Below are 13649 nucleotides of genomic sequence, written 5' to 3'. Positions count from 1 at the left end.
GCCGAAAAATGTTCTATTCGATTATAATTATCCCTATTTATTATCACGCCATTTATTTTAAATATATTCGTTATTACAAATAAATTCGAATTTAATATTTCCTACCATTTCATCTAAAATGTTTTAACTATGTGTAAACATTTGAACATAAGTATTCTTTTTTCATATTGTTTAATGTAGATCGCAGAAAAGTACACAGAACGGCAATAAAAGTGAAGTGTTTTGCTGCGAAGTGATTGTGTCGCTTTCCAATTCCGTTTAGTAGATCTTGTCCGTCCTCCGTGTGCCCGATCGTAATAAAGAAAATTAAAACTGGGACAGAGCAGAAAAAAGATTAACAATTATTTTAGGATGACAATATCCGCTTTTGATGAACTGCACCGACGTCTAAAGGATTCTCTTCAGCGCCAAGACACATTCATGAGAGAACGCATCCAGCCTATCCAAATGTTGGCCGTTGCAATTACTGTTTAATGAATAGAAAGTTTCAATAGTTTTACTTATGATATGCAGAGTACAAGAAACGCGTAGAGGATAATAATCTACGACTATTATTAGCGTAGAAATGTATAATTACTTGTAATACAAAAAAGACCAATACAAGAAATATTTAGAAACATTTCATGAAGTAAAGTCATCAGAGGTTTCTGATGCTGGTGAGAGATGTGGACCAAACTTCTCTGCTGGATCGTACCCATCGCTTGAACCAGTTGAAGTACTCGGACGCACGTTCTGATAGAGATGACCTTCAGTTGATGTTGTTGCCTGCCGACTAGTGTTTATGCGCATAGGATGAATTTCAGCAGAGTACTGATTGTAGGAAACCATTTTTTTCCGTTGTTTCATGGATGTTATTTTTTGTAGCACCAACATTTGGAATTCTAATATCTCGTCGTCATCAAAAGTGTTCAATGAAGGAATTATCCCTCTGAAAAAAGACAAATGACGATCCGCTTGATCCTTAAGAGCTTGAATCATTTCTAGTTCAACGTTGTCTAATTTACGTTTTCGTGTTACTGGTGTTTTGAAATCCTTGGCGATTGGTTCTGATAGAGATGACCTTCAGTTGATGTTGTTGCCTGCCGACTAGTGTTTATGCGCATAGGATGAATTTCAGCAGAGTACTGATTGTAGGAAACCATTTTTTTCCGTTGTTTCATGGATGTTATTTTTTGTAGCACCAACATTTGGAATTCTAATATCTCGTCGTCATCAAAAGTGTTCAATGAAGGAATTATCCCTCTGAAAAAAGACAAATGACGATCCGCTTGATCCTTAAGAGCTTGAATCATTTCTAGTTCAACGTTGTCTAATTTACGTTTTCGTGTTACTGGTGTTTTGAAATCCTTGGCGATTGCTTGAGTAACTTCGTTTTCATGGGTGTTTTGAGGTGTTCGCTCGTTCGCCGCCTCGGGCTGTCCAATATCAGCTGATCGGGTGTCTTCTGTTTTCCGTTCCAGGAACACTTTCCTTAGGAATGGTAACAGTGCGTTGTAATCGTGCGTTTTTGTAGTTGGCTTTCCAGCTCCCAATCGTGCAGCCTCTTTTTGTTTTTTAATTGATTTTTTAGGAGCATCTCGAACATTCACCTGTCTCTTCATCACTTCTGTAGCTGAAAAAGACAACAACATAAGAATAAACCAATGTGCCACATGCTAGATTCTTACCAATCAATAAGAATGTGCTACAACTGTTATTGTCATTATTCTAAGCTTTTTGCGTTATTGATGTTTTTGTTTCAGATCCTTAGGAGCTTGAATCATTTCTAGTTCAACGTTGTCTAATTTACGTTTTCGTGTTACTGGTGTGTTGAAATCCTTGGCGATTGCTTGAGTAACTTCGTTTTCATGGGTGTTTTGAGGTGTTCGCTCGTTCGCCGCCTCGGGCTGTCCAATATCAGCTGATCGGGTGTCTTCTGTTTTCCGTTCCAGGAACACTTTCCTTAGGAATGGTAACAGTGCGTTGTAATCGTGCTTTTTTGTAGTTGGCTTTCCAGCTCCCAATCGTGCAGCCTCTTTTTGTTTTTTAATTGATTTTTTAGGAGCATCTCGAACATTCACCTGTCTCTTCATCACTTCTGTAGATGAAAAAGACAACAACATAAGAATAAACCAATGTGCCACATGCTAGATTCTTACCAATCAATAAGAATGTGCTACAACTGTTATTGTCATTATTCTAAGCTTTTTGCGTTATTGATGTTTTTGTTTCAGATCCTTAGGAGCTTGAATCATTTCTAGTTCAACGTTGTCTAATTTACGTTTTCGTGTTACTGGTGTGTTGAAATCCTTGGCGATTGCTTGAGTAACTTCGTTTTCATGGGTGTTTTGAGGTGTTCGCTCGTTCGCCGCCTCGGGCTGTCCAATATCAGCTGATCGGGTGTCTTCTGTTTTCCGTTCCAGGAACACTTTCCTTAGGAATGGTAACAGTGCGTTGTAATCGTGCTTTTTTGTAGTTGGCTTTCCAGCTCCCAATCGTGCAGCCTCTTTTTGTTTTTTAATTGATTTTTTAGGAGCATCTCGAACATTCACCTGTCTCTTCATCACTTCTGTAGATGAAAAAGACAACAACATAAGAATAAACCAATGTGCCACATGCTAGATTCTTACCAATCAATAAGAATGTGCTACAACTGTTATTGTCATTATTCTAAGCTTTTTGCGTTATTGATGTTTTTGTTTCAGATATCTGGCGAGCGGTTGTACTTTCACAGATATACATCACTCGGCATTTCTACAGCGAGCAAGATTGTCAGAGATGTAAGTTGCAGTGTTTGGAATGTATTCCCGTTCCCACTAAACAGCACTGGGAAACGATCGCTTCAGATTTTGAAAGAAGGGCGAATTTTTCGATCGATGTACTTCGACTACAAAGGTTATTCTTCCGTTTTGTCTATGTTGATGTTGGAAGTTACGGAAAAGATTGCGATTCTAAAATATTTAAGAGCTCCTCGCTGTGGACATCATTAAGACATGAAAAACTCTCTAGAGCCCGAAGGTACATAGAACGCTCGTTTGGAATATTGAGTAACAAATGGAGGATCTTTCATCGAGCTATAAACTTGCAACTTTGTTCGGGGGAGAGGACTTGATAAAATACGTGGTGAAGACGTAGTGCGCGGGGGAATATCAGCAAACAACGTGAGGAATCTTTTAGCTGACTACGTCTCAACACCTGTTGGATCTCTGAAATGGCAGCTTTCAAAGATTTAATTTCATGAACGTTAATCATATCTTTATAGCTATATAGGGGAATAAGTGGCGGATTTTCTAACAATCAGCGGAGAATTTTCATACAATTACCCAGTCGAGATTCGAACACCGACCTCCGGAGTTCGTAGATAGGAATACAACCCTGTCTTAGTGTTTTACGATAAGAATAATGTAAACACGTGTTATTATTATTATTAAGTAACATTAATACTGTTTCTGTCTGTGCAGAAATATATATTGGATTTATGAGCTGGACCTCGCGGGGTGTAATTGGAAGGCGGTAATTATTAGGCCCAAACAAACCGGGAGATGTAGGAAAATCTCATTTGCACAAAGGAGGAAATTTGACACAGAACGCAAAGAACAAAGCGCACTCTACATGCCGCTTTCGTGGCCGTCCTCGACTTCAGCTGCGTTAGACGATGAGTCGGTTTTAAAAGGTCGAGGCCTCGGAACATCAATGTAGTCGCCGCGGACATTTTCGTGTTGAAATTCTGCCACTGGATGTTTCGTTGGTGCCATGGGAAAAATATCCAGAAAAGGGATATCAGGTCCTCCATATTCAGTAAAGCGAGGACCAAATTCAGTATAGTAAATACCAGACTCGTTTTCTGTGCCCGCGCAATCTTCCTTCTTCGACTTCTTCGCGCGTGTCGAGTTCATTTCTTCGAGTAATTTCCTTTTCGACCCAGAGCCAGCCTGGTGATCTGCTTGCGTACTGTCGGTTGACATGTCTACCGACGTTTCGGTGTTCAATAGTTTCTTCGCCGATGTCCTCCGACAGAATAGAATGCAGAGAGTGAAATTCGCACAGGAAAGGTTCTTGAGTTATTCCGAAAGTTATTTGCTAACTAAGGCAACACAAAAGTATCTCGTTCTCGAAGCACTTAATCCAAAACCTCTTCGAAGCACAATTCGAACCAGAGTGACGAAAGCCGATTGTTGCCTGCTATTTATACCAGCACAACAAAGCAGACGTAACCTATGACGCAACAGTCAGTAGAGGGAGTGCAATACGGTTCACTCATGCGTGCATAAGGACTGAAAAATGAACTATATGGCATGCCAGCCGAGATTGTTGCACGTGTTCGAGTTTTATAAGAACACCTGCGTTTCATATTTACACATTCTTTGTAATTAAAGAAATACAAATTGGATTACTCCAAGTTATAATTTGTAAGAAATCAAAAATTAATATTAAATATTTTCTCTGTAAAAGGAAATTAATTTAAAAGTAATGAAACGAGGCTTGAAGTAAATTTTGCAATTTAATTTGCCCTTGTTTAAAAATAACGTCAGTTTTTGAAACTTGTTTAATTTTAAAGGCGATTTTTGAGGGGCCCGGGCGCTGTTGAACCCATCGCCCCTGCGACAGGGAAAATGTTTCCTTCCTTCGAATCCCGATTATTCATTTTGACCAATAAGAGAACGCAGGAAGTTAAGAACTCTGGAAGAAGTGTCCTGAGTTCGATTTCCTTCAAGGGCGGTTCCTTTGGCTCCGAAACTAAGCGAGACAGAAGAAGGGTTTTTTGCTTCGAAGAGGAGATTTCGGAAACGAAGGCCTCGACACTGAGTTCGAGACCCGACAAAGATGGTTTTTTTTGACGGGAAAGCACCCACGAGAAGAAATCGACGCCAAGGCAAAATTCTTTCTTTTCGGAGAGGAAATTACGGGGTCTAAGGTCACGGACACGAATACACAGTCCTCGGTTCGAGTCTCTGTTACGATGTAGGTTTCTGCGGTCATTTTTACGGGCGTATTAAAGGACGCACGTTTAATGATGAGGCCTGTAAGCTACCGGGTGTTTCAGAATTAATCTGCTGATTTGAAAAGGGCATAAAGAAAGAATTTCCTTCGTCTTATCTTCCCCCAAACTTCGATGCAATCTTAAGGTGGAAGTAAACACAAAAATCTGCTGTTTTGTTTAATTCAATCCTGTTCTCCTTTCCTTCTCTAATTTAAGGTATATTCACAAAATGAACACTAAAAACTGCAAATTAATCTCTTGTCCTTCTAACCCCTTCTAATTTGAATTATTTTGGCAGAAAGTAACTATAACAAGTAGCTAATTTAGACAGTAACATTTTCATGTTCATGCAGATGCCTGGGTGTTATGATGTAACAGTTTCCAGACTCACAGACAGTGTTTGAAAGTGAGATTTGAGGTTTTCACATTGTGGCGAGGATGATGTTCTTTTTGGTTCTGGTGCCATGTGGACTGGCTGATAGATACCAGTGTTTCGGAGAAGCATACTGTCTCCATATTCAGAGCCGAAGTGACAATGCATTGTCCAAGTGGGAAATAATGTGCCCACAGTACATGTTACTTCATTTGTTTGCAGTATTTCTCTTCTACCAGTGGTTCTGTGTCCTGAGCTTCATACAGATTGTGAAGGAACTTGAGCTGGTGCATAAGATGGGTCACTATGAAGAAGGCAAACTGAATTTTCATAAATACCAGTGCATGAATGTACTGGAGCTTGGGGCAGAACGTTATCCAATGAGTGAAGATTTTGTACCAGTTGCAGACTTCAGTCGCCACTATAATAAGAAATCAATTAATGAGAATATTCGTTCAAGATTTAGCATAGATAGTGATTATAATAATGTAATGGCCAGACCTGTATATTAGAGTAAGTCCTTGCACATTTCAGTATGGAGTCAGGAAATTCAAATGAAGACATCTGGTTCTCTACAAAATGTTTGCACTGCTTTACTGTGCAGGTAACCCTTATAATTTGTCAGCACTGTCACCTTCTATCTCAGTGCATGTTTTCCAATGTCATGACGTCACGGTGTGGTCATGCTACATGCTGCACCTTCTCACTAAGTGTGAAATTTTATAAAAGAGACAAGTCTGTGAGGAGACTTCTTTGTTTTCTTGCAACATCTGTTTGAAATTACAATTCAGTAGTAGAAAATAGGTATATGCAACGAACTGAGGGATGACTAACACAATTCCTAAGAGAACTATATAGGACAGAATATGTTGGAAAAGGGGATTAGAGGCTATCAACATGAAGATGTTTAAAACTGAAAGTTCTTTATTATTAAATAAAACCACTATTATACAGAAACTTTTACACTTATTGGATCGATTTTTTTTAGATTATGGTGCCACAGACTTTAATTAATCTGACAGGCGGCTTTAAATGGCGGATGCTAAGTTTGTTATGGATTGTGAATGGGACAGGGTGAATGTGTAAATGGATCTTAGGAACTGCTAAGGAATTTGCCTTCGACAAGGTGGGGATTGTGTCTTTGAACGAGATTCGAACTGAAAATCGCTTGGATACGAAAACCTGCGCGAGAAAGATTGGAATTCGTAAAGCACACCTGTGACGCAGACGTGCAACAGTCTCGATTGGCAGGCCATAAGGTTAATTTTTCATTTCTTATGCACGCCTGAATGAACCGAATTGAGCGCCTTTTCTCACGGTTGCGCAATACGTGACGTCAGCGTTGTATGGGTATAAATAGCAGTTGCCAACTAACTGCAGTGAGAAATGGGACGAGGACTGCAGAGAGGACTGGTACAAACACTGCAGTGAGGTCTGGGCGAGGACTGCACTGAGAAATGGGACGAGGACTGCATTGAGGTCTGGGACGAGGACTGCAGTGAGAACTGGGACGAGGACTGCAGTGAGAAATGGGACGAGGACTGCAGTGAGATCTGGGACGAGGACTGCAGTGAGTACTGGAATGAGGACTGCAGAGAGAACTGGGACGAGCACTGCAGTGGGGTCTGGGACGAGGACTGCAGTGAGAACTGGAACGAGGACTGCAGTGAGAAATGGGACGAGGACTGCAGTGAGAACTGGGACGAGCACTGCAGTGAGGACTGGTACAAACACTGCAGTGGGATCTGGGACGAGGACTGCAGTGAGTACTGGGACGAGCACTGCAGTGAGGACTGGTACAAACACTGCAGTGGGATCTGGGACGAGGACTGCAGTGAGTACTGGAATGAGGACTGCAGAGAGAACTGGGACGAGCACTGCAGTGGGGTCTGGGACGAGGACTGCAGTGAGAACTGGAACGAGGACTGCAGTGAGAAATGGGACGAGGACTGCAGTGAGGACTGGGACGAGGACTGTAGTGAGGACTGGTACAAACACTGCAGTGGGATCTGGGACGAGGACTGCAGTGAGAACTGGGACGAGCACTGCAGTGAGAACTGGGACGAGCACTGCAGTGAGGACTGGTACAAACACTGCAGTGGGATCTGGGACGAGGACTGCAGTGAGAACTGGAACGAGGACTGCAGAGAGAACTGGGACGAGCACTGCAGTGGGGTATGGGACGAGGACTGCAGTGAGAACTGGAACGAGGACTGCAGTGAGAAATGGGACGAGGACTGCAGTGAGGACTGGGACGAGGACTGCAGTGAGAAATGGGACGAGGACTGCAGTGAGAACTGGGACGAGCACTGCAGTGAGGACTGGTACAAACACTGCAGTGGGATCTGGGACGAGGACTGCAGTGAGAACTGGGACGAGCACTGCAGTGAGGACTGGTACAAACACTGCAGTGGGATCTGGGACGAGGACTGCAGTGAGTACTGGAATGAGGACTGCAGAGAGAACTGGGACGAGCACTGCAGTGGGGTCTGGGACGAGGACTGCAGTGAGAACTGGGACGAGCACTGCAGTGAGGACAGGTACAAACACTGCAGCGGGATCTGGGACGAGGACTGCAGTGAGTACTGGAATGAGGACTGCAGAGAGAACTGGGACGAGCACTGCAGTGGGGTCTGGGACGAGGACTGCAGTGAGAACTGGAACGAGGACTGCAGTGAGAAATGGGACGAGGACTGCAGTGAGAACTGGAACGAGGACTGCAGTGAGAAATGGGACGAGGACTGCAGTGAGGTCTGGGCGAGGACTGCAGTGAGAAATGGGACGAGGACTGCAGTGAGAAATGGGACGAGGACTGCAGTGAGGACTGGTACAAACACTGCAGTGGGGTCTGGGCGAGGACTGCAGTGAGAACTGGGACGAGCACTGCAGTGAGGACTGGTACAAACACTGCAGTGGGATCTGGGACGAGGACTGCAGTGAGTACTGGAATGAGGACTGCAGAGAGAACTGGGACGAGCACTGCAGTGGGGTCTGGGACGAGGACTGCAGTGTGAACTGGAACGAGGACTGCAGTGAGAAATGGGACGAGGACTGCAGTGAGTACTGGTACAAACACTGCAGTGGGATCTGGGACGAGGACTGCAGTGAGAACTGGAACGAGGACTGCAGTGAGAAATGAGACAAGGACTGCAGTGAGGACTGGGACGAGGACTGCAGTGAGTACTGGTACAAACACTGCAGTGGGGTCTGGGACGAGGACTGCAGTGAGAACTGTGTTATTATTATATTGTAGTATACAAAGTGTTATTTTATATAGAATTTATTGGAAAGTGTTGTTATTAATGTTTTCTAAAGTACACAACACTGTAACAACTGTGGTACATAATATGACATCAGTACTGCAGTATAAGGCAGACATTAGAAAAAGAATATGAGTCCAGCTAGAACATTATCAGAAATGTACTTACATAGGAAAAGTTAATAAAAGTAGTTTCTGATAAATTCTATATAAAAACACTTAAAGTACAACATACTGTTAACAATAAAGAGGTTTCACCTGTTTGAAATAAAATAAACAGTGATGTATTACAGATTTTAATAGTTTTATTGGCTATAAAAATTAATACACATGTTGCAATTAATTTTAATTTCTAACAAATGGGCATACAGAAAAGAACACATTCCATTATATGTGTGAAAATAAATATGGACAATTATTGGTTGAACATGGAAAATATGATTATACATGGTTTGCCAAACATGTAATATCATACAAAAAATTCCACTGCTGTTTAAAATACAAAACATGGTTTAGCTTTTGTTTATGTGTTGGAGGCTGGAACTGTAAGGACTGCTACCCAGTTGGACAGTAAGTGTAAAAGTTTCTGTATAATAGTGGTTTTATTTAATAATAAAGAACTTTCAGTTTTAAACATCTTCATGTTGATAGCCTCTAATCCCCTTTTCCAACATATTCTGTCCTATATAGTTCTCTGAGGAATTGTGTTAGTCATCCCTCAGTTCGCTGCATATACCTATTTTCTACTACTGAATTGTAATTTCAAACAGATGTTGCAAGAAAACAAAGAAGTCTCCTCACAGACTTGTCTCTTTTATAAAATTTCACACTCAGTGAGAAGGTGCAGCATGTAGCATGATCACACATTGGAAAACATGCACTGAGATAGAAGGTGACAGTGCTGACAAATTATAAGAGTTACCTGCACAGTAAAGCAGTGCAAACATTTTGTAGAGAACCAGATGTCTTCATTTGAATTTCCTGACTCCATACTGAAATGTGCAAGGACTTACTCTAATATACAGGTCTGGCCATTACATTATTATAATCACTATCTATGCTAAATCTTGAATGAATATTCTCATTAATTGATTTCTTATTATAGTGGCGACTGAAGTCTGCAACTGGTACAAAATCTTCACTCATTGGATAACGTTCTGCCCCAAGCTCCAGTACATTCATGCGCTGGTATTTATGAAAATTCAGTTTGCCTTCTTCATAGTGACCCATCTTATGCACCAGCTCAAGTTCCTTCACAATCTGTATGAAGCTCAGGACACAGAACCACTGGTAGAAGAGAAATACTGCAAACAAATGAAGTTTAATACGCCCGTAAAATTACCCCAGAAACCGACAACCTAACAGAGACTCGAACCGAGGACTGTGTATCCGTGTCTGTGACCTTAGACCCCGAAATTTCCTCTCCGAAACTAAAGAATTTTGCCTTGGCGTCGATTTCTTCTCGTGGGTGCTTTCCCGTTAACAAAAACCATCTTTGTCGGGTCTCGAACTCAGTGTCGAGGCCTTCGTTTCCGAAATCTCCTCTTCGAAGCAAAAAACTCTTCTTTTGTCTCGCTTAGTTTCGGAGCTACAGGAACCGCCCTTGAAGGAAATCGAACCCGGGACACCTTTCCTCAGACTTCTGACCTTCCTGTGATCTCTCATTGGTCAAAATGAATAATCGGGATTCGAAGCAAGGAAACACTTTTCCTCGCCCAGTGGCGATGGGTACAACAGTGCCCGGGCCCCTCAAAAATCGTCTTTAAAATTAAACAAGTTTCTCCGAGGCATCCCAACAATTACTCCATTGACACACAGAAGAAGGCAATGGCAAACCACTTCTGGATCATCTGCCAAGAACGTATATGAACAGGTCCCAGTCCGAGAAAAGGATGGAAGGATCCTGTTCATATGGACCTGTCGTCAGACAGAACACTAATAATAATAAAAAATAAAATACGACGATAATTTTAAACAAGTTCAAATTAAATTACAAAATTTACTTCAAGCCTCTTTTCATCACCTTTAAATTTATTAATTTTAAAGACGGTTTTTGAGGGGCCCGGGCGCTGTTGAACCCATCGCCCCTGCGACAGGGAAAATGTTTCCTTCCTTCGAATCCCGATTATTCATTTTGAATAGTGAGAGAACGCAGGAAGGTAAGAACTCTGGAAGAAGTGTCCTGAGTTCGATTTCCTTCAAGGGCGATTCCTCTGGCTTCGAAACTAAGCGAGACAGAAGAAAGGATCAGAGTTTTTTGCTTCGTAGAGGAGATTTCGGAAACGAAGGCCTCGACACTGATGTCTAGTCTCGACAAAGATGGTTTCTGTTGACGGGAAAGCACCCACGAGAAGAAATCGACGCCAAGGCAAAATTCTTTCTTTCGGAGAGGAAATTACGGGGTCTAAGGTCACGGACACGAAAACAGTCCTCTGTTCGAGTCTCTGTTCGGATGTTGGTTTCTGGGGTAATTTTACGGGCGTATTAAACGACGCACGTTTAATGATGAGGCCCATAAGCTACCGGGTGTTTCCGAATTAATCTGCTGATTTTGTGTGGTTATAGCAAACCATGCACTTTTATTTATTCATGGTTTATTTAACGACGCAAGTTTTTACCCCCAAAGCTTCCTTCACTGTTTTGAGGCATTTGCGGACATTAGCCACGAGGGCTGAGATACACGTAGTTTGATGGGTAAATATGAGCTGCCAATACACTGTACAAATTTGCACAAAATGTGTCCAAAATTGGAATGTGCAGTTAAAAATTATTCCACCATACACACATGACAGCAGCACTGTCGTGTTTCCTGGTGGATTCCAATGAGGTCTGTGGGCCAGACGTTGGTAAGACTGGGAAAGGCTTCAGAAATGTCTGAGACACACAGGCTCATATATCAGAACTCAAACAGCTCTCAAAATGCATTTGATAAAACTACCTACAAATCTGTGCACTGTAACTGTCACAGAAGTGCGGAACATCTTAGGTTTATCTAAGTCCTATGCTTCTTGGTTCCTATTTAGTATTTATTGGGTGTGTGATTTATCAAGTCCTTCACAACCTTACAAGTGCCTTCTGACTTGACCAACTGGACCATTCCCTTGTACGACATTTAGAAGCACAAGCAACTTGCTTTGGTCTCTGGAGTATCAGCGTGCACATTCTATCCCTAAATATCGTTTCAAAATTAAACTTCCTAATTCTAGGCAAAACTTCACTGATTATACGGTCAAAAGAATCTGGTAGTCTAAAATGTTAAATTTCGGAAACTGTGATTAAAGTTGATCATAATGCTGATTCACTTTATTGATAGAGCTACCAAAACCGGTTGAACTTCTTTATTTCCCCGAGAGATGGCTCAACGAGTATGAACGCTCCTCTGTTCATAGTACCAAGAGTACTCCATAGAGTGCATCCGCTACCGCAAAATAATATTAATTTTATTTCGAAAGGTTTCGCCTGCGTGAAAGAACGCTGTAGGGAACACAGATTTTAAGATCACGAATGAAATGAGGCAGTGAAACCATTTACAATACTTTTACGAGCTGCATACGAACCTGTCCCTCTTATCCAGTAACCAAATCAGCCAACTTTTCTTCATTAAATCTGCCATGAACAGAGTGCACTGGAAGCCTTTTTAAAAAGTAATTAGATTTGTGTCAGTCCAGCGGAATTCGGCGTACTAATTCACAATACTCTCTTTATTAAAATTGACAAAAAAAGAGAAGAGATTCTGGAACGAACTGTGGATTAATATAAGACACAAAATACAACTATAAAATTGTCAAGTCCAAATTGTATTCATATATGAAAAATATAATACCCACCTATCATATATTAGCCAACATAGACATATGCTTATTTTGCATGCATCGCGTTAAAGAGCAAATGAGCATAAGAACAAGTCATTTGTATTTTATCTTTGAGTGCGCTTGGTCCAGCTTAGGTCGTTGCAAATATTCCGTCCCACTCAGAGGCCACCCACAAAACGTCGGAACAGTTTATTATTCTCACGGTCGGCAATTGTTAGCCCCGCGAAAACCCAAAGGTCGGAGAATCACCCGTTGTCGGCTGTCCGCGAATGCTTTTTCGAAACACTCCGTATCTGGCGGCCATAGTCTATCGTGATCCTGGTTTTTTGTGGGCTGCGGGGCGAAGTTCCCGCCCTCTCTCTCTGCGTTCAGTCTGTTTCTGGGGCTCACCTAGCCTTGTATCCCGTGACCACCGAGGGTAAAGCAGGCCGCAGCGTGAAGACGCTTGAGCACAGGAACAATTATCGCATCAACGAATTATCTGAGGCAGAATCGGATTCAACGCCAGAAAATTCTCTAACTTAACGAAAGTAAAACCACGAAGTACTCAAGACAAAGCTGAGAGGTTATCCAAGCGATTTTCAGTTCGAATCTCGTTCAAAGACACAATCCCCACCTTGTGGAAGGCAAAATCCTTAGCAGTTCCTAAAATCCATTTACACATTCGTCCTGTCCCATTCATAATTCATAACAAACTTAGCATCCGCCATTTGAAGCCGCCTGTGAGATTATTGAAAATCTGTGGCTCCATAATCTAAAAGAAAAATAGATCCAATTCCTGTCTCCTCTTAAAACACGCCCAAAATATCGGCTTCATCCAATCGCAGTAAACTAACATGTTGGCACCGGCTAACCCCAGCTTCCTGGTTCTTCTCAGTTACTTTATAGCAGGCACAGAATGTACTCCCGCGATCCATCATTCATAACCATCCTGTCATGTTTAAATAATGGATACGCAACATTATCAGTTGATAGAGCGTTGAAGGTACAAGAATAAACACTACCTTATAAGTCGTGGTGAACGCCTTCTAACTGGTTTACCCATCAAACTACGTGTATCTCAGCCCTCGTGGCCAATGTCCGCAGTCAAGGAGGCCGTGGGGGTGGAAACTTCGAAGTCCTCCCTCTGTAGGCCTCATCTCCGCCTGGACCAGCAGCTTCAGGGCTCTGACGTCACCCCAGAGAACAGCCTAATTTCTCGATTTTGAGGCGAAAAATCCAATTGTCGGGAGTTGGTAGTCAGTC

The 13649-nt window shown here is 42.1% G+C and overlaps 1 protein-coding gene across 1 annotated transcript; it reads right to left on the bottom strand.

Moving 5' to 3' along the window:
* Positions 1-1013: 1013 nt before the first annotated feature.
* On the bottom strand, positions 1014-4160 carry LOC147874364 (uncharacterized). The gene is made up of 4 exons (XM_087345976.1): positions 3812-4160; positions 2261-2548; positions 1790-2077; positions 1014-1612 (listed from the first exon to the last, which is right to left on the bottom strand). The coding sequence occupies exons 1-4, from the start codon at positions 3942-3944 to the stop codon at positions 1014-1016; spliced, it is 1308 nt and encodes a 435-aa protein (XP_087202102.1). The 5' UTR covers positions 3945-4160.
* Positions 4161-13649: the final 9489 nt, after the last annotated feature.

This window comes from Zootermopsis nevadensis, unplaced genomic scaffold, assembly GCF_977971745.1.
Source record: "Zootermopsis nevadensis isolate Lab colony 2312 unplaced genomic scaffold, Znev_1.0 Znev_ptg000009l, whole genome shotgun sequence".
Lineage (NCBI taxonomy): Eukaryota > Metazoa > Arthropoda > Insecta > Blattodea > Termopsidae > Zootermopsis > Zootermopsis nevadensis.
The sequence above is the reverse complement of the archived record's forward strand: the minus strand, read 5'-3'. Positions and strand labels throughout refer to the sequence as shown.

Excerpts from the sequence above, each read along its gene's own strand:
- LOC147874364 (XM_087345976.1), bottom strand. The coding sequence starts at position 3,944 with ATGTCAACCGACAGTACGCAAGCAGATCACCAGGCTGGCTCTGGGTCG. Across the intron at positions 2,078-2,260 it reads CACACCAGTAACACGAAAAC|AAGTGATGAAGAGACAGGTG; the intron begins GTAAATTAGACA and ends TTTCATCTACAG. Across the intron at positions 1,613-1,789 it reads CACACCAGTAACACGAAAAC|CTACAGAAGTGATGAAGAGA; the intron begins GTAAATTAGACA and ends TGTCTTTTTCAG.